The sequence below is a fragment of the Aaosphaeria arxii genome, assembly GCF_010015735.1.
Source record: "Aaosphaeria arxii CBS 175.79 unplaced genomic scaffold BU24scaffold_2, whole genome shotgun sequence".
In the NCBI taxonomy this organism is placed as follows: domain Eukaryota; kingdom Fungi; phylum Ascomycota; class Dothideomycetes; order Pleosporales; genus Aaosphaeria; species Aaosphaeria arxii.
Genome location: NW_022983475.1, coordinates 1,076,806 through 1,095,168, shown reverse-complemented (window position 1 = coordinate 1,095,168; position 18,363 = coordinate 1,076,806). Strand labels below are relative to the sequence as shown.

Here is an 18,363-nt window from a genome sequence, read left to right as displayed (position 1 = left end):
TGCGAGAACAAGTGCCTCGGCCCGCCTTCATTGGGACGACGAGTCGAACGAAATGGGTACCAAATGCAGATCAGATCCACTCCAACCCCAGCTTTCGTCTCTCGTACGAGCACCTACAAAGAAACCAGCTGACGCCTCATATCCGGCTTGGACTTTGTACACATAATACCCTCCTTGTCCTACTAATTCACATGCTCCGTGTATCTACCTGATGAACTCAGCTCTGGATTTAGCATTATTAGGCGTTCGACATCTCTAGGTGTCTGTTGGCCGCATCCTACTCGTAAAGTCGTACCGATGTGCATCAGTAATCCATATTTCTTTTGCGCCATTCGGTCGCCGACTCCGAAGCATTGTTATTTGTAGAAGATTTGAGTGTCCGAGCAGTCCTCCTGTACGGAGGACTTTGGCAAACCACAGACACACCATTACGAGAGTACAAGGTTACATGCCAACGTTCAACTGAGGACATTCAGCTGAAGCCATTTGCCCAATCATACGGATCTGATTGGCTCTTCAAATCCCAAAGTCATCCGTTATTGATCACGTGATAGCGTAATTGACGGTAGAGCACGGACCATTCCCGAAGCCACTGAGATCTCCACAAACATTGTTCATGATAAGTGCTACAACGTCATTTCCGCTTTTCTATTTGAACTCATAATCAGGACCGACGACAAATATTCATAACAAGAGAGGCTATATTATGCTATGATGCTTCATATCTCTTGCCAGCATCCAAGATAGGGACTAGAAGAAATCTTTCTTTGATCCTGCACCATGAATGCGATTGACGGCACAGATCGCCGCATCGTAGCAGATGAAGGTACAATCCCACCCATAAACGAGCTTGGTTATTCTGGCTAATAGCAAGGTAAAGAGACACCGCCATCTCTTCTAGCTGTAGTTCTTGACACCAACCCGCATGCATGGGCGCATCTCTCATCAACACTGCCTCTCTCGCGCGCCATTGCCAACCTCCTCGTCTTCATAAACGCACACCTAGCGTCCGGAAACGCAAACGAAGTAGCAGTCATCGCATCACATTTAAACAAAGCAGAATGGCTCTACCCTACTCCCAAAAGTCGTCTGTCAAATCGCGCTCCAAATGGAGACATCGAAATGAATGGTACACATAGAGAAGGCGGCAGCGTACCGGACAACCCGAACAAATACCGGCCATTCTCTGTCATAGAAAGCGCTATTCTAAAGAACGTAGCAAGCTTGATGGACCAGACATCCGAAAAGAATCTCAAGGCGACCCCGACGACTTTGATAGGCGGCGCATTATCACTGGCCTTGTCGTACATTGCCAAATCCACACTACTACATTCTCCGGTCGAGAGTATGTCCCACGAGAATCCGTTAGCACACCTCGCGGACGCAGAGCTACGGACACAGCGCACACCACTGGCCTCTCGAATTCTCATCATCTCCGTGTCCGGCGACCTCGCGAACCAATACATTCCGGTTATGAACTCAATATTCGCTGCACAACGGAAAAGGATACCAATAGACATCTTGAAGTTGGCAGGAGATACAGTATTGCTTCAGCAAGCCTCAGATGCTACAGGCGGCGTTTACATGAAGCCCGAGCGGCCAGAAGGCATACTGCAGTATCTGATGATGGGCTTCCTCCCCGATGCGACCGCGAGACGGAGCCTCATCATGCCTAGTGCCGGCGGTGTCGACTTCCGAGCTGCATGCTTCTGCCACAGGAAGGTCGTTGACATCGGCTATGTCTGCAGCGTGTGCTTGAGCAGTAAGTCCTCCCTTTCAATCTTTCTATATCCACTCTGTTCACTAACACTCCGTTACCAGTCTTCTGCGAACCCAGTCTTCCAGACAACTTGTGCATGACATGCGGCTCCTACCTCTCTCTCCGCAGCGCCCAGACCGCGACCCCGGCGCTCGTCCAGCGCAAGAAGAAGAAAAAGAAGAGGGCGACTGGCGCCGACTCGGCCACTCCAGGCGGTAGCACGCCAGCGGGATCCGGGACGCCCATGCACGCGTGAGGAGGTTCCCATTGTTCATCATTCATTACTATTTGCATATTTTCTCTCTCTTTGGGAAAATACCATTCATAGAGGAGTCGGAGTTGGATTCTTGGCAACGTATAGCATTTTGGGATGGTGTTAAAATTTTGGCCATATTCATGGGACGGGTGGAGGGCTCTTACCGTTTGAGGGCCATCTGGCGGCGAGAGCCGGCCGAGGAAGGTATTGGCGATCTTAGAAACACGTTCGTGTCATTGGTCAAGGAAAGCCTTCAAATAGACATAAGATGACATATATCATGGACAGTGTACATTGTTTGATCGACCAATGGATACATGTACAGGCGCCAGCCATATCAAGGTGAGGCCTTACTGGAGAGTGTATGTGTGCAGGGATTGAGACATATTTGAACTATGAAAGTAAGTCTAGGTCTAAGCATAGGGCATTCAAAAGTCTTTGAATTTTTGGGAAGTTTGGTTCTCTTGTACTACATTAGGCGAGACGTGCCTTCTGAACTCTATCCTGAGGACAACTTTTACCCTGCCACTTGCACAATCCCGCACTCCCAGAAAACGCTACACGTATTAGCACGAAGTCCACCAATGTCTACCAAAGACAGTTGCAATGAGCGCCGTGGAGATGCAAGCCGACCAGGAACGTGTCTCGACATTGATAGACTATACAACCTGACTGATCGGCCCTGCTACAATACGTCCCTGAGGTGTGGGTTATCAGTACATATGTTCTGATGTAGGATGAGGCTGGCTTCGAATCGGGTTATGCAAACGGTAGAAAGCTGGCCCTCGCAGCACAATCTACCGCGTCGGTGCATTTGTCCTTTTTTTCTTCGTCCGAATTGGCATCATGCGGCCTCCCTGTGCGATAGCTCCATTGCCATTACTACGCGACATAGCACACCACGGCCTGTCCTCATCAGAATGCATGGAAGCCATGGCAAAGGAGTCGGTGTTATGTCCGAAGTAGAGGAAGATTCCACCACGAACTTTCTTAACACCAAGAATGCCAATAGCCCCCGCTGAGCTACTGTTTTTGACGCCGGGGTGACCTAAGAAAAAAATCAATGTCATGTCTCTAAAAAGGTTATGAGAAACTCGCCCATGAAGTCATTCTCAATCATTCCCTTGATAGCTTCGTCTTCGTTTACTTCTTCATAAATGCCAGCCTTGCCTCTGCGTACGCTGTGGTATAGGCGTTCCGCACACACTGCAGCGGCCATTGTGGTTGCCATGTGCTCCCCAGTACCACTGGTTACTGTAGCTACACATGTTTCTTCTGAATCATCTGGGTCAACTGGAATTACTGCAGAGCCAACTCCCACAAGCGCGGCAGGCCCAACACGGCCTTTGTATTTCATGCCAATACCACCAGATGACGCTGCGCAAGCAATATGTCCCCAACCATCTACGGCAATAGCGCCCACAGTATCAGTGATGTTGTCAACCTCAGAGTCGGTCGTTCCCAAATCCGCAGACGAACGGGTCGGACGGCTTGCTTTCACGTTTGTATCTACCGGGGTGACCGGCATAGTAGAAGCCATTGCATCCCGGTGATTTTCTTCAAAGGTAAGAGACCTATGAGTCGTCGAAGAAGTTGTTGAGTTCGTCATTGCTCTGATTTGTGTCGGCTGCGTTGACAGTGATCGGGTTGTCTCCTGAACTCCATCCGACCATGCCGCGTGGGGTAGATCAGACCCGGCCAACAGCCCTACAGGGGAGCTTTCGTCGACCATATCTGTATCCTCTGATGTATGATTATTGGTGTACCTATCCCGGATGTTGATGTTGTCTTTGCGGTATTGACTCAACGTCGGAACCTTCTGTGTACTGTTGATAAAAGCGTGCCGTGAAGACTCTTTCAAAGTATTTGGAGTCACAATGACGGGGCTTTCGGGTTGATTTGCTTGTGTGGGAAACTTCGAGAATCCGTTCCGCTCGACCTCTGAAGACTTTAACCGTTCATCTTCGTCATGTTCAGATATATTCGAGGTACGGTGGGGATTTTTAGTCGTAGTGCTACTCAGGGACAGCGGTGATGTCGGCGGGCTGACGGCATGAACACTCCTCAAAAGAGTCTCTTCATGGGCTCGGCGCATATTTTGACGAACTTGTTCATCTTGAGGGTCAGGGTCGTCCCTTATCCTCCAGCAAGAGAGTGGAAGCCCTGCCCTTTTCGCTTTGCGTTCAGCAGCTCGCAAATCTGACTTCCACCTGACCCACCTGTCTTTCGCCGCAGGAGATATCATAGCATCGAAAGGAAGAACGGGGATTCCCAGCTCGTATGCGAAGTCCGTCGCTCCTTGTGCAACTAGCAAATTGGGTGGCACGCGCCTTAAGGTCAGACTCTGCATAGAGTGGTTCAAGACCAATCGTGCTAGGGACACTGGATTTTTGATCTCTGTAATTGTTGTTAGTGAGAGTTTCCGAGTGAATACACATACATACGAGCGACAGCTCCTACTGCACCACTGCGTCCATAATGATCCACGATTGACGCATCACATTCTACGACACCGTCCATAGAAAGATTGCTGCCATAGCCAGCATTGGTGATCTCTCGATCCTCCAGAACCTTGACCGCCATCTCCACAGCATCTACAGCAGTTCCCCCATTACGAAGAACCAGCATGGCTAAGGTAGCTGCACTTCGAATACATCAGCAAAAAATTTGTGAAGCGTCTGACTGTAGAAATGCATACTCGTTGCAAGCTTCGAGATGGATCCTTTCGTTCTGGATGCTGTGATATCCAGCACCGGCATGGACGAATATGCAACATGTTTCCGCGCGCGGCGGGCTTCCGCTGGCTTTTCGTGAATGAGCTTCAGCATTTACTGCCTTGCTTGCCGTGGACGCTGTAGCCGACATTCCTTTCTCTCTGTGCAAAAATCTTACTAGAAATCGCCGGCTGAAACAGCTGTAATTGAGGTTCTTTTCCACGGTTTATCGGGTGCTCGATGTATCTAGTGGGGCAGAATTGATTGAAGAGAAGTCAATGTTGTTTCCGATGTCCAGGCTCGTTTGCTCGATGAGCGGTGTTGGATCGATTAGCAGAACTCGGAGGATAATTAGAACGAATAATGAGGAAGAAGAAAGAAGGAGGAGGAGGAAGCCCTGGAGGACTGAGTGAAGGAGTTAAGGCCGTGAAAGAATAGTAATCGAAGGATATAGGAAAGGTTGGGCGGGAGACGTAAAGAAGAAATGAATGAACTCGCCACAGGGCGTTTGTGCTGGAGAGAAGCAGCTTTGAGCCGCGGGGTGCAAATGGGGAGAAGTTCGTGGTATCCTACGCGAAAAGAGTAGTGGAAGGGTGAAGGAGGTGAATAAGGCGCGGTGGAGTACTGTTGTTGTCGGCCGTTCCTTCCTTCACCTTCCCAGATGTCCAGATTTGTAGATTTGTAGCGTCGCAGACCAAGGGGCTGGAGGATGAGTGCACAAGTACCTAGTTACCTAGGTGATTTCTTCGCAATTAATGTAGGGTCATGATTGCTACAACAAACAGGATATGAAGAGAGAGGGAGGAAATTTAATGGTCATGTTTAGCTTCACGAGCTGCCAAACACTCCTGGGATAGCTTTGTGATCAATTCCTAGGTAATGTGCAGAACAGAGCTCATTCGCTCTTGGTGTAACTTGGTAGATAATTGTCATATACTTTTATGGCAAGAAAGGAGTTTCGAGCTTCGAGCGAAAGCTTATAATCAAACTTATGATTCCGAGAGATATACATAGTTTTATATATCCTCTTGCTTACAATGTCCCATCTCAGCTTTCCGCTGTACCTTGGCGGGTGGAAAACGTGGTGCACGGTTCATCACAGCGGAGCGGGGCAGCCTTTCCTACCTTGACTGCGCCCATTTCGAGTTCCCACCGCTGGCTCGTATCTATCCCACTCTTGACGACGACCGACTACCACCTACACCCAACCATCGTCACCAACACCACCGCCAATTCCACCTCGCGCTCTTCTCTCAACTGGGCTCTCCCGAGCTGCCTCTTACTTCCAGCTAACTACCCCAGTAAGCAGCAGCAAAGATGGCTAACCAAACCCCCGCCGTTGTCATGGACAAGTAAGCTAGCAGCCTACCCATACACCTGTTGTCCAACGGCATACTGACATTCTTCCGCAGCGGTACGGGATACTCGAAGCTTGGTATGACTTCTCGCCATTGACAACAGTCATCCGTACTCATACTTGCAATAGGTTTTGCCGGCAACGATTCCCCTTCCTTCGTCTTTCCTACCGCGATAGCAACCAAAGGTCCAGCAGCCGGTGCCGGCGGCTCAGGCTCCGGACGACCAGCTGTCGCCAACAAGCCCTCCTTTTTGACTGGCGGTGCTGGTCCCGGTGGACATCTCTCTGCAAAGCGAGGAACTGAGGATCTGGATTTCTTCATCGGTGATGAAGCTCTCTCCGCCTCTGCCGGCCCAGGCTACGGTATCCATTATCCGATCAGGCACGGCCAAATAGACAATTGGGTTCGTGAGGGAGCTGCCCCCTAATCCTATACCTACTGACTTGAAGCAGGATCTCATGGAACGCTTTTGGTCTAATTCGATCTTTAAATACTTGAGGGTTGAGCCGGAAGATCATTATTTCCTTCTAACTGAACCCGTATGTTCTCACCCACACTCCTGACTTGTACTACTAGGAGCTAAATAACCACAGCCCCTCAATCCTCCCGAGAACCGTGAAAACACTGCCGAAATCATGTTCGAATCCTTCAATTGCGCCGGTCTCTACATCGCCGTTCAAGCCGTGCTTGCCCTGGCCGCATCCTGGACAAGCTCAAAGGTTCAGGACCGCTCTCTCACTGGAACTGTCATCGACTCCGGTGCAGGTGTTACTCATGTTATCCCTGTGGCAGAAGGTTACGTCATTGGCTCTTCCATCAAGAGTGTCCCCATTGCTGGCCGCGACATCACCAATTTTGTGCAATCGCTTCTCCGAGACCGTGGCGAGCCCGACTCTTCTCTACAAACCGCCGAGCGCATTAAGGAAGAGTTTTGCTATGTATCCCCTGACATCGTTAAGGAGTTCTCTCGCTTCGATCGTGAAGCCGATGATCGATTCCGAAAACATACGGTCAATTACCCGAACGGGAAATCCGTGCAAGTAGATGTTGGATACGAGCGCTTCTTGGCTCCCGAGATCTTCTTCAACCCCGAAATCTACTCCTCGGATTTCCTTACTCCTTTACCGACTATCGTAGATACGGTCATCCAAACCTCACCTATCGACGTACGCAGAGGCCTGTACAAAAACATCGTGCTCTCTGGAGGTTCGACACTATACAAGGATTTTGGTCGGCGTTTACAGCGAGATATTCGCCACCTCGTAGATGCAAGGATCAAGGCTTCAGAGGCGAAAAGCGGAGGCGCCAAGAGCGGAGGATTGGATGTGCAGGTTATCACGCACAAGAGGCAAAGACACGGTCCCTGGTTCGGAGGAAGTTTACTCGGTCAGACGCCAGAGTTTAGGAGTTACTGCCACACAAAGGCAGAGTATGATGAGATCGGCCCCAGTATCGTGCGGAGATTTGCCCTCCTCGGTGGCCCAGGCAGCACGTAGTGCTGATCGACGACGGTTGTTAGATTTCAGAACAGGGGCCGCTAGTACAAAGTATGAGCACTCAGTTGATCGTAAAGATCAAGAAAATGCAATTATTCGAAACTTCCGCACGAACGTCCGCGTAAACCTCCTTATAAACCTCCTTTCATTGCGAGCGATCGATGTCTACCGCGCGCGTCAATGCTACGCATGTATGGATGCAAAGACGCTGTATGGTCTGCCATTAGATGCTTTGGTTTGCAAGGAAGCGTCAATGTTCCGTACGCATGGTTCGATTAAGTTAAAGGATTTTTCCACTTTGAAGCTGTAGTTATTGGGTTTTGGTAGACTTTCTAGGAAAGAGTAGAACCAGAACCATCTATGATATAGCAAACTGACCCGCTAAAGTAGACCACCGCATACGTGCTACATTTACTGCGACTTTAATTTGCCATTTCAATTTGAGAAAGCTTGCGAGACAGTTCAGACAATTTACAAACGTACAATCAAGAGGAGGCGGAATATCCTCGGGCCGTGGCGAGGCTGCCAAGCCATGCAACGTCTGGTTACATTCACTTCCCCACGCTCCCCCCATACTTAGCTTCGGCAAAGAGCGATTGATCGCTTGTCTACTACATCATCATGGCCGAAAACACGCAGAAACCTACCGAGGATACCAACATGGAAGTGAACGAAGAGCTGGATGCCGCGATCGAAAATGATATCAACGCGAATCCACCTCAATCGGATGCTATGAATCTTGATGGCGCGGCTGACGCAGGACCGTCCAACACAAACGGTGTTGGCACAGAAGCGGCAGCCCTCCTTGAATCAAGAATCCCTGCAAAAAAAGATGCAACTTTGCGCGAGTTCATGTCTAAGATGGATGATTATGCGCCCATTGTGAGTCGCTTGCGACTGCGGAGTATCTTCCAAGTGCTGGCTAACACGTCTAGATACCCGATGCGGTAACCAACTATTACTTAACCCTCGCTGGTCTTCCACCTCCACCGCAAACCTCTCCTCACCTCGCTCGGCTGCTTGCCCTTGCTACCCAGAAGTTCATTGCCGACATTGCAGCCGACGCGTACCAGTACTCTCGCATCCGAGCTTCCAATACCACAAGTAACAATCCGATGGGAGGGTTAGGCGGCGCAGGACCGATGGGTGGTGGCCCACAAGGTGCTGCCGCTGCAAGCGGCGGCCAGGGCGGCAAGGCAGACAAAGATGCTCGTTTGAATCTTGGAGTTCAAAGGCCAGGTTATGGCGGTGGTGGGCAAGGCGGTGGGCAAGGCCGCACAGTTCTCACCATGGAGGATCTCGGAATGGCTGTCGGAGAATATGGTGTTAACGTCAAGAGGGGAGAATTCTACCGATAAACATGCGACATGCCAGAACTGGACACGGAGTATTCTTTCTTCAAACGGAACTTTCACATCAAAGCAAGCATAACTGGCGTTGGGGGAACTATTTTCACAGGGCGCAACAGACATCCATCTTGGAATTTAGGAGATTGGCACATCGAATCCCTGAAAGGGCAATGATATTTGTACAATAACAGTACATTGGGAAAGCTTGCAATGCTTCTTCCCTTAATGATACCCAAACTCCAATTGATGCAACTACAAACAGAAAAGTCTCATTTATTCTTGGTCTGCTTGTATGTGAACTGCTTCCGCGTACTGTGGTCATATTAGTTCCTGTTGTCTGCACTTGACATCATGGCAACGTACGGTGCAAATTCTCCTAATTTGTGTCCCACCATATCCTCAGTTATTGTGAGGTCCAAATAGTTCTTTCCGTTATGTATTTGAAACTTCAATCCCACGAAACTAGGTAGGATAGTAGCGGAGCGTGCCTGCGTCTTGATGGGGGCGACTTTCTCCCCAGGCTTCGGTCGTACGATGGGAATACTGTTCTTCGTTCAACGGCTGCGGAGCAAAAGTCTTTCAGTGCTATATGCTTACGGGAGAATATTAGGTCCTAGAAAATAATCAATTAGCATTACTTGATATCGGGTGCGAAAAAAGAAATACCTTTCCAGACTGAGCGCGCAAACAGCGCTCTTGTAGGAAACATTGTGTGTAGATTGCACGAGGTGAGGTTGCGAGGCTTCCGATTCGGGCGCAACTTCGAAATCGTGCATCACGTGATGACGTGCGGAGTTCTTGGCGCTAGGCGGGTATCTGCGCGTCGACATCCCCGCGAAACTTGCAGGCTTTCGCTTATAATGTGTGCTACTGTTGCCTTGGGCCTTGTCCCATTACTGAATAGGCTCCGGAGCTGTCGAGATCGAGAGGGTTTATAGGGAAGCTTACCTTCTCGCAATCTACCTACTCATACCTTGACCAAACCTCTCCTCCGACCTGCATCCGCAATGGCGCCCGCTCGTAGTAATCCGCGAAGTATGACTACTGGCCGATCAAAAGAACGAGGACTGATCAATTTTCAGGTGCGGATACTATCCGAATTCTCGTAGCCACTGACAGCCATGTCGGCTACAATGAGCGCGACTCTGTACGTGGCGAGGATAGTTGGAAGACTTTCCACGAAGTGATGGCATTGGCCAAACAGCATGATGTCGACATGGTATTGCACGCGGGAGATCTATTTCACGACAACAAGCCATCGCGTAAATCCATGTTCTATGTCATGCGCTCACTGCGAATGCATTGTCTCGGCGACAAGCCATGTGAGTTGGAGATGCTGAGCGATGCGAGCCAAAACTTCTCGGGAATCGCCGACCACGTCAATTACGAGGATCCTGATATCAACGTTGCGATTCCTGTATTTGCGATTCATGGAAATCATGATGATCCCACAGGCGTAAGTTGCTATCCGTAGTACGAAATCACTGTACTTATGTTGTTCATAGGAAGGCAATTTCTCGGCCCTTGACCTCCTCCAGGTGTCTGGTCTGGTCAATTACTATGGCCGCAGCAGCCAAGCCGACAATGTTGAAGTCAAGCCTGTTCTTCTTCAAAAAGGTCGTACGAAGCTTGCTCTTTACGGAATGAGCAATATCCGAGACGAGCGTCTATTCCGTACCTTTAGAGATGGAGGTGTCAAGTTCTTCCAGCCTGGTACACAAAAGGACGAGTGGTTCAACCTGATGAGCGTTCACCAGAACCAGTGAGTCGTCGTATCAAAGACTACAGTATGCACGCTAATTCGACCAAGTCATGCCTATACAGACACTGGCTACCTCCCAGAAAACTTCTTACCCGAATTCATGGACCTTGTGGTCTGGGGTCATGAGCATGAGTGTCTTATAGACCCACGGTATAATCCCGAGATGGGCTTCCATGTTATGCAGCCTGGATCTTCGGTTGCAACATCGTTAATGCCCGGAGAAGCGGTGCCAAAACACGTTGCTATATTAAGTATCACTGGTAAGGAGTTCACATCGGAATCGATACGTCTGAAATCGGTCCGACCATTCGTGATGAAGGAGATTGTTCTGGCAGAAGAACGAGCTATGAAAGAAAAAGAAATCTGGCGGATGAACGACAATCGGGCGAAAGTTACACAGCATTTGGAGAGCATAGTCAATCAACTCATAGAGGATGCGCAAAGGGAATGGTTGGAACTCCAAGACGACACGGAGGACAGGGATGACATTGAAATCCCCCTTCCTCTCATCCGATTACGGGTAGAATACTCTGCACCTGAACCTGGCGAGTTCAAGTGCGAGAATCCCCAAAGATTCTCGAATCGCTTTCAGAATAGAGTAGCTAACACACAGGACATTGTGCAATTTTACCGGAAGAAGCATACCGCAAATCGTACGTTTCCCAAATCTGCAGTATTGCTCCAACTAATGCGCTGCCAGGGGCATTGAAGAACAACGCAGAGTTACCAGACGAAGCTGTTTTAGCCCAGTTATCATCGCTGGATACTGTTAAGGTGGACAAATTAGTCAAGGAGTTTCTTACCGCACAATCTCTCACGATCTTGCCACAGAATTCGTTTGGCGATGCTGTGGCACAATTCGTGGACAAGGATGATAAGCACGCAATGGAGATGTTCGTCAACGAGAGTCTGGCCAGCCAGCTCAAACACTTGATGGAAGCAAACGATGTCAACGAGGACGACATCACTAATGAGATGGACGAGTATCGTGCGAAGTTGGAGGAATTGTTCGCTTCTGGACAGCTTAGGAAGACGCGGAAGGCTAAGCTCAAGCCAAAGCCAGACAACTGGGATTCCGAATTTGATGGAGAATGGGCGGACCAACCTGGCGCACTCATACACACTGATGCCGAAGATGATGGACAGGAAGCTTTAGGCAACATCGCTCCAAAGAAGCCGGCCGCACGTGGACGAGCCAAAGCTAGTGGTACAACTCGTGCCACAGCTACCAAAAAGGCGCCCGCCGCAACAAAGACCACACGTGGAAAGCGAAGGGTTTTTGAGGAGGAATCTGACGATGACGAGGATCCAGATATTGTTATGGTCGACGATAACGATGAAGAGGAAGAGGAAGAAGCGCTTTTCGTAAAACCGTCACGAACCACAGCTAAAAAGCCAGCAGCAAAGTCCAGCAAAGCCCCAGCACCTGCCAGAAAGCCTGCTGCACGAGCGACCAAGCAATCAACACTTAACTTCGCTTCGCAGCCAGCCACTCAGCGGAGTCAACCCGCTCGTTGTGCCCAAAAACCCACCAGGAAACAGGAGCCTAGCGAAGACGAGATATCGGACGACGAAGACGCGTTCGAGCCTCTGTCAACTGCCAGGAGTACAAGAAATAGACGATAGAGTGGCGATACGATCGCCACTACTCAGCTCAGTGGGATCGGATCATGCACAGCGATGGCGTTTATGGATTATATGTCTTCACAACGGAGAGACTTTAGCTGATTTGAAATGGTATACATTCATGCAATCCATTAATTAAATGAAACCCAATATCTATTCACATTTGCATTTGCACTTGTTTTCCACTGCCACTGTCTACGTTGATTTGTCTTTTCCTGCTTGGTAAAAGATCAGATCGTTCAGAGCAATTCTTTCTGTGTGTTCTCTCATTCGCTATTTCCTGGTGAACTGAACTAGCTTTCTGGATGGTAGGTACATTGTTACAAAGTTTCATGCTCACAACGCTCTGACCTTGTACGTTCTTCCATCCTTCTGGTTTTCCTTATTTTGTAGCTCTTCCCTTAGCAATAAACCATAACCAGTCAAACGGTGGAAGGAACTGGTAGAGGCCGATTAACTACTTACCACATCGACGTCTCGATCTTTTGTAACCCAACTACACTCATTTGTTCACGTCTTCTTTTGTCATTGCTGCTGCACGGCTCTTGGATAGCTACTGGTTTGTTCATTCGCTCGTTCTTCGTTCTGCAGATTTGCAACAGCTTTGAGGTCAGTGTCAAGAGAGAATGGAGGGGCATCCCTGATGGAACTTCTGATCGATGAACTGTTCAACATAAGCATTTGCACAGAGAGGCTGATAGTTTCAATGCAGATATTCGCATCAAATCATCCCTCTTTTCGGTCCTTGTCAGGCGTATCCTCGCAACGACCTTCAGTCGATACCGTGAGGATCAAGAGGTCCTTGACGCCGCGTCGTGCTAGGTGGTCGGCGTATCATCATGTCATACAAGGTTGAAGAACTCCTTCGACTCAGGGATTCGGTCTCTGAGTCGGCCGTCTCGATAGACAAGTTCGCCGATGAAGAGGTGATCAAGGGTACGTCCTCTCACTCTTTTGGCCCTCTCTCACTCTCACCTCTTCCGCTCTCAACATTCTCACCATTCCATCTTTATTATCACATATGGCTCTCTGTCCCTCTCTCCCTCTCACTTATCGCCTCTCATCTCTCGTCTCCTCGTATCTCGCCACCCCGCCCGCCTTCACTACTGCCCCCACCCGCTTGCTTGACGACTTCACGTTGCTAGGCAACTCAATCCATCTTTATTTTCAACCTATCTCGCACTGAGGAGACACCGCCTCCGACACTCATCGTAACCATTAAATTCATCATACTTTTCGTCTCATTTCGTGACGCTTGAAAAAAGTTAACATTTGTTTCAAGAACACGTTCTCCGACCATCCGCGTCAGCGAGCATTGTCAGCGGGCACTCTGAAAGACAACTTCGACCATCACGCATTCCTGCAGTCGCAGCAGCGACAAACAACCCGAAGAAGCCGTCACCGTCTCCCTCCGTTAAGCGTGGCAAGGCTGAGAGACTTCTCAAAGAGCACGGCAGCCCGCCTAGCATGCGAGTCACTGCAGGCGGTCGGGTTGTTCCCAGCGATTTACAGCCCTTGAGTGTCGCGCGGTTTGGCAACAACAACATGAAGCCTCATTCGGTCAGGAACGTCAGTCCGGGTAACCTCATGGGGCCACCGCATCAGCTTGATGTCAACGGCCTTGCCCAGGTCGAGGTAATTGGCACACAGGCTGTCATTCGAATCGGGGACCGCGTATATGCTCTTCCTGCCTTCACTGCCGGTGCTCCAAATACTGTTGCTGCTCCTGGAGCCTCTCTGAATCGTCCGGAAAATGAACCCATCCAACCGACCCTCGAGTCAGGAAGGGCTGTGTCCGCGACCTTGGGCTCCAACATCCCTCTGTCTTCCAAGCCGCCAAATTCCCAAGCGCAGCCTTCTGCCGGTCATGATCTCTCGGCCCTCATTACACAGCAATCTATGAAGAAGCAGGAGCTCAAGAATGTTCAGCAAGCCGAAGTTTGGGGATCGGACTCTAATGGCCCCGCTTGGCGAAAGGAAATAATCTCCAAGAAGAAGAGCCTCATCTTGGAGCTTGACGTGCTGCGTAAACAAATCCTTGCGGCAGAAGAAGCATCAAAGGTAGCCGCTGCAGCAACTGCAGCTTACGTCAATACTTCCAGCCCTTCTGATACCACTACAACCCTGATACAGCAACCGTATCCGCCACAATTTCAAGCACCTCACCAGCACTCCATGTATCCTACTATGGGCGTCCCGTTCGCATTACCAACTCCAAATCCCTATGGTCCGCTCATGATGTATCCGCCATATCCCACGCCTCAAAGTGTGATGCCTGAGCCTGCACCCTTCAACCAGAACAATCAACTGTTTGTATCCAACGAGGTGTCAACTAGCGGTGGCCCCGTGCCACTAGCACGTCCCCAAGGAGTGAAGTTGGCACAATCTCCAGGCTCTGCAAGTCGTCGTTCGCACGCGATCGAGATCAAACCACCCAGAGAGGAATGCAGAAAGCCACTTGCTCAAGGCTCTGCTCTCGACCCCAAGAGTCCGACATATGAGCCAGCCCAGAACACCAGTGGAAAAATGTCCGTCGCGAAGGAGTCTACGCCCCCGACGCCATCTCCAGCAAAGCAACCTTCCTGGCGACTGAAAGATGTCCCTTCATTCCGGTCTCATCGACACGAGGAAACAGCTATTTCTCAGAGGCCCAGCCTTTCCAGCATTGATACCAGCGATTTCTTCCCTACGAATACTCATGAACACTCGTCGACTAGGATCGCGCCAGACAAGGCGTCACAACAATCATCGCGTGAAAATGTCACTGCACCGATTACCCCAGAGAAGTCGTGGCCCGTAGGTCCCTGGAACTCGCAACGCTCGAGTGGCCGATCTGTCGGAATTGGTGTAGGCCTGCAGGAAGATTTGCCGCGACTGACTTCCTGGCCCGAGGCTTTCGGAAACAAGTCTTCTGTTCCAAAAGCACCAACCGTCATGGATGCGAGGATATCGGGCCATCCAACAGCTAGTGACCTGAATTGGCCAACGATTGCGTCTGAACCTGTTGCCCATGCCCCGACAACTTACCAAGAGGGCTATCAGGCTGGCTTGCAACACGCAGGGCTCCCGAATAACCGGGAGTTTCTCGCCGGACTTGTCGATGGCCTCGTTAATTATCTGATGGAAGTACGAAGTGACTTAAAGCATGCCCCGAAAGAGGTCAACGGTAGTTCTTCTATCCGATCATCGCTTCGCGGTAATCTTTCTGGGGGCACTTTGCTCGACTCTGCCACCCAATTAACTGAGAACATTCGCACCGGAAAGCCCCAATCAGCATTATTTGTGCCTCGTGGAACGTACAATGATGTCGTGGATCCCAAAAACGCAAACGTATACGGCCATCAAGCGGCTCAACCATCTCCCCAGCAATATCAAACTGCTGAAAAGGAGGCAATATTGGGCCAGCATTCTCTCGCAATGACCAAGGTGGTCGGAACTGGACGTTCTCACCTCGTGAGTGAGCGGTCGAGCAAAGGGTTCGGTAGCCAAGTTTCCGGCAATCAATTGTCGACTCTTTCAGCGGGTGGAACCACCCCATTCTCCACTCGCTCTTTTCCCTCGCCGAAAGATTTCAAGTTAGGAAGTGGAAGAGCAGAGGGCGGCTCACTGCGGCCAGCCGCTCGTAAACAAATATCTGGATTGGACGGGGCGGCTGATGATCTGGCCGGTCTTATCATCGAGCCCACCACCGAAGATCATGAGGCAGAGCCAGGAGCTTCCTGCTTCGGCAACTCTTCGAACAAAGGCAAACAGAAGGTGTCCTCTTCTCCGAGCAAGCCCAAGCCGGGCCATGTCACTGGCAACGAGGATTCGTCCCCCGCCAATGCATCTGGAAACACGAGGAAGTCTGGGGAGCATTCTCCCGCCAAGGCGAAACTTGAGCACGTCACGAACAAGCTTCGACGGCCCAGGAAGGATGATGCACGTATGGCCCCCGACGATGACAAGCAGAAGCGTACAGCTAGGTGGCGAACCCGGTTCCAGCAGATCAGGGCCAGTGAGCGTCAAGACATGGACAAGTACATGGCTGAGAACCCGCCAAAGAAGTCCGGAGAATCCACACGTCGTTGAGTCTCCTTCCCTTTCCAGACTTTGCGCCTTCAATTTCTCCATTCCGCACGAGATCGACGCAAAGCTTGTCTTCGCCATTGGCAATCAACTAGCAAGGCGAGGAATTTCCACTCTTGGGTCCGCTATATGGGGTAGAGACCGTTGGTCTTAGCAGGTCCATTATCAATCCCTTGTCCACGATTTTATCTTCACATATGGCACTACGAAGAACAGTACTAATCACGATGCTTTTTGGCGGCGATGGCATTTCCCAAAGCACGCACCGAAGGGGTTTGGGGCATATGGATAGCTCATCGATTACCTTTTCTTCTCGGGCAATGTTCTGATATCCGATAGCAGAGCATCACATCCTTGTATTCAGAATCATTACCTGTCGGACATTTCCAATGCAACGGGAATGGGTCAGGCTGTGGTATGGTATCGTCTGCTGATTCAAGTGGTCGGCGTGACGATGCATGTTCTGCTTGCTTACCCTTCTCCCCAAGCGATGGTATACTGGTGGGGATATTAGCAGTCGCGGTTGCATTTCATCAGCCCAATGGTCATATTCGTCTTGTATCATAGCAACTTTGAGTTAATAAAGATGTATCATTTGTAACCCTGCTCATAACATTGGCCGTCACTAGCATAAGGATTTGAGTGTGAAGAAGTAAGGATGGTATAATGGATTGAAAATAGAGAATGTGAGAAAGAGCATGGAAGTGTACAGTCGTAGAGAAAGACGTTGGTTGCTGGATTTGAAGGGATGCAGTTGGCAGGTTGGTCGGGAGCGAGCGAACCCCGATTTGGCAGTGTTCCAGAACTTCAGGGTGATCACGAACCTTGCAGTACCGATCGATGTGCAAGCAGCATTAGTTAGGTGTTATTCTTGCATCCGGCGTCGTGCATCGTGCATCGTGCACTGGCGATGGATGCGCCACATGCCTCACTACTGCGGGAAGCCTAAAGGCGAGAGGACTGTAGTCTACGCTGGTCATGCAGGTTGAGAGAGGTAGAGAAGTAAATGACCACATGAAATGAGAAGAACATGTCAACTGTGTACCTATCTACTTGTACTGAGTTCACAATCATGTTGTACTTCTCGTTGTAAGTACTGGGGATGCATGCAGGCAGAGAGAGCGTCGCAGGCCGGAGCAAAGAAACAGCGAATTTCGAGATTGAGAATCGGAGTCGTCTATCTGTCTGTCTCCGGCAAAAAAAGGGAGTCAACGTCATCGCCATAAGCTTCGGCTTCGGATCATTTTTGATTTGCAAGCAGACATTGATGATTACGGCGAAGTAGGTAAGTAAGTGAGTGGATTCGCAATAGTTGAGTGACGCGCGCGCGACGGGACGCACCGGACGACGGACAATTTGATAATAGGAGGTTGCGGTGGCCACGGCGTCGTTGTGTGTGTTTATTGTAGCTGTGATGGGATGGGATGGGATGGCACTCGGATGTCTTTGTATTGCTAAGAATTACTGGAATAAGCGTCAGGCAATTACTTTGTTTTTCTGGGGGATGTCTCTCTTTGGTTTTTCTCTGTTTAAGAGAGGCGAAGTATGGCATAGCACGGTGCGGCACAGCGATGTCATCTCAGACGGACAGCATTGGGGCAATGCGAGTTTAGATTGATGATATGCTTGCTAGGCTGGCGAAAGGTGCAATTGTTGTCTTACAAATACAGAATAACAAGACAGTTATGTGCAATTATTCCATTTCATCAACGAAGCCATAAACTATTGTTCTCGTGGTCTGGTCTGGCAAAGTGACAATCAACCTCATTCTATCTGGATCAGATAAGTCGGAGTACCTGGCACGTGCCTGGGTAGGTATCCTCACGCTACGGAATCAGGATCAGGATCAGTAGTTGGTGGATGATGGATGATAGCATAATGCTCGTAGTGGTACGAGTAGGAGTTAGGTAGTTTCTAGTATCCTATGAGATGCTTTTGAGGGGTAGCACCACAGTAGAGATAGATACTAGAGAAA

The 18,363-nt window shown here is 49.9% G+C and overlaps 7 protein-coding genes across 7 annotated transcripts; 5 read left to right on the top strand and 2 right to left on the bottom strand.

The window, feature by feature from the left end:
* Positions 1-780: 780 nt before the first annotated feature.
* BU24DRAFT_458628 (RNA polymerase II transcription factor-like protein B subunit 4) lies at positions 781-2,015 on the top strand (the record flags this gene model as incomplete). The annotated part of the gene is made up of 3 exons (XM_033531653.1): positions 781-826; positions 881-1,762; positions 1,822-2,015. The coding sequence occupies 3 exons, from the start codon at positions 781-783 to the stop codon at positions 2,013-2,015; spliced, it is 1,122 nt and encodes a 373-aa protein (XP_033387238.1).
* Positions 2,016-2,812: 797 nt separating this feature from the next.
* Positions 2,813-4,880, bottom strand: BU24DRAFT_439303 (N-terminal nucleophile aminohydrolase; the record flags this gene model as incomplete). The annotated part of the gene is made up of 4 exons (XM_033530295.1): positions 2,813-3,063; positions 3,114-4,412; positions 4,460-4,659; positions 4,714-4,880. The coding sequence occupies 4 exons, from the start codon at positions 4,878-4,880 to the stop codon at positions 2,813-2,815; spliced, it is 1,917 nt and encodes a 638-aa protein (XP_033387237.1).
* A 1,102-nt stretch (positions 4,881-5,982) lies between these two features.
* On the top strand, positions 5,983-7,996 carry BU24DRAFT_385646 (Actin/actin-like protein). Its single transcript, XM_033524886.1, has 5 exons — positions 5,983-6,081; positions 6,142-6,164; positions 6,216-6,490; positions 6,540-6,626; positions 6,681-7,996. Exons 1-5 carry the CDS (start codon positions 6,047-6,049, stop codon positions 7,581-7,583), a joined length of 1,323 nt encoding a protein of 440 aa, XP_033387236.1. The 5' UTR covers positions 5,983-6,046; the 3' UTR covers positions 7,584-7,996.
* Positions 7,997-8,407: 411 nt separating this feature from the next.
* On the top strand, positions 8,408-9,440 carry BU24DRAFT_418458 (uncharacterized protein). Its single transcript, XM_033526987.1, has 3 exons — positions 8,408-8,465; positions 8,519-9,244; positions 9,296-9,440. The coding sequence occupies exons 1-2, from the start codon at positions 8,445-8,447 to the stop codon at positions 8,939-8,941; spliced, it is 444 nt and encodes a 147-aa protein (XP_033387235.1). The 5' UTR covers positions 8,408-8,444; the 3' UTR covers positions 8,942-9,244; positions 9,296-9,440.
* BU24DRAFT_418457 (ribosomal protein S19/S15) lies at positions 9,020-9,657 on the bottom strand. Its single transcript, XM_033526986.1, has 4 exons — positions 9,599-9,657; positions 9,530-9,545; positions 9,296-9,475; positions 9,020-9,244 (listed from the first exon to the last, which is right to left on the bottom strand). The coding sequence occupies exons 1-4, from the start codon at positions 9,639-9,641 to the stop codon at positions 9,202-9,204; spliced, it is 282 nt and encodes a 93-aa protein (XP_033387234.1). The 5' UTR covers positions 9,642-9,657; the 3' UTR covers positions 9,020-9,201.
* A 124-nt stretch (positions 9,658-9,781) lies between these two features.
* BU24DRAFT_488954 (DNA repair exonuclease) lies at positions 9,782-12,466 on the top strand. The gene is made up of 5 exons (XM_033533586.1): positions 9,782-9,967; positions 10,015-10,388; positions 10,438-10,694; positions 10,743-11,347; positions 11,395-12,466. The coding sequence occupies exons 1-5, from the start codon at positions 9,940-9,942 to the stop codon at positions 12,318-12,320; spliced, it is 2,190 nt and encodes a 729-aa protein (XP_033387233.1). The 5' UTR covers positions 9,782-9,939; the 3' UTR covers positions 12,321-12,466.
* Positions 12,467-13,159: 693 nt separating this feature from the next.
* BU24DRAFT_488953 (uncharacterized protein) lies at positions 13,160-16,764 on the top strand (the record flags this gene model as incomplete). The annotated part of the gene is made up of 2 exons (XM_033533585.1): positions 13,160-13,256; positions 13,603-16,764. The coding sequence occupies 2 exons, from the start codon at positions 13,160-13,162 to the stop codon at positions 16,389-16,391; spliced, it is 2,886 nt and encodes a 961-aa protein (XP_033387232.1). The 3' UTR covers positions 16,392-16,764.
* Positions 16,765-18,363: the final 1,599 nt, after the last annotated feature.

What these genes read in the sequence shown, in the direction of transcription:
- BU24DRAFT_385646 (XM_033524886.1), top strand. Translation starts at nt 6,047, where the DNA reads ATGGCTAACCAAACCCCCGCCGTTGTCATGGACAA. An exon ending in TACGGGATACTCGAAGCTTG is followed by an intron (nt 6,165 to 6,215) that starts GTATGACTTCTC and finishes TACTTGCAATAG; the next exon opens with GTTTTGCCGGCAACGATTCC. An exon ending in ACGGCCAAATAGACAATTGG is followed by an intron (nt 6,491 to 6,539) that starts GTTCGTGAGGGA and finishes GACTTGAAGCAG; the next exon opens with GATCTCATGGAACGCTTTTG.
- BU24DRAFT_418458 (XM_033526987.1), top strand. Translation starts at nt 8,445, where the DNA reads ATGGATGATTATGCGCCCATT. An exon ending in TGGATGATTATGCGCCCATT is followed by an intron (nt 8,466 to 8,518) that starts GTGAGTCGCTTG and finishes TAACACGTCTAG; the next exon opens with ATACCCGATGCGGTAACCAA.
- BU24DRAFT_418457 (XM_033526986.1), bottom strand. Translation starts at nt 9,641, where the DNA reads ATGTTTCCTACAAGAGCGCTGTTTGCGCGCTCAGTCTGGAAAG. An exon ending in AAATTAGGAGAATTTGCACC is followed by an intron (nt 9,245 to 9,295) that starts GTACGTTGCCAT and finishes ATATGACCACAG; the next exon opens with TACGCGGAAGCAGTTCACAT.
- BU24DRAFT_488954 (XM_033533586.1), top strand. Translation starts at nt 9,940, where the DNA reads ATGGCGCCCGCTCGTAGTAATCCGCGAA. An exon ending in CGCTCGTAGTAATCCGCGAA is followed by an intron (nt 9,968 to 10,014) that starts GTATGACTACTG and finishes ATCAATTTTCAG; the next exon opens with GTGCGGATACTATCCGAATT. An exon ending in GAAGAAGCATACCGCAAATC is followed by an intron (nt 11,348 to 11,394) that starts GTACGTTTCCCA and finishes ATGCGCTGCCAG; the next exon opens with GGGCATTGAAGAACAACGCA.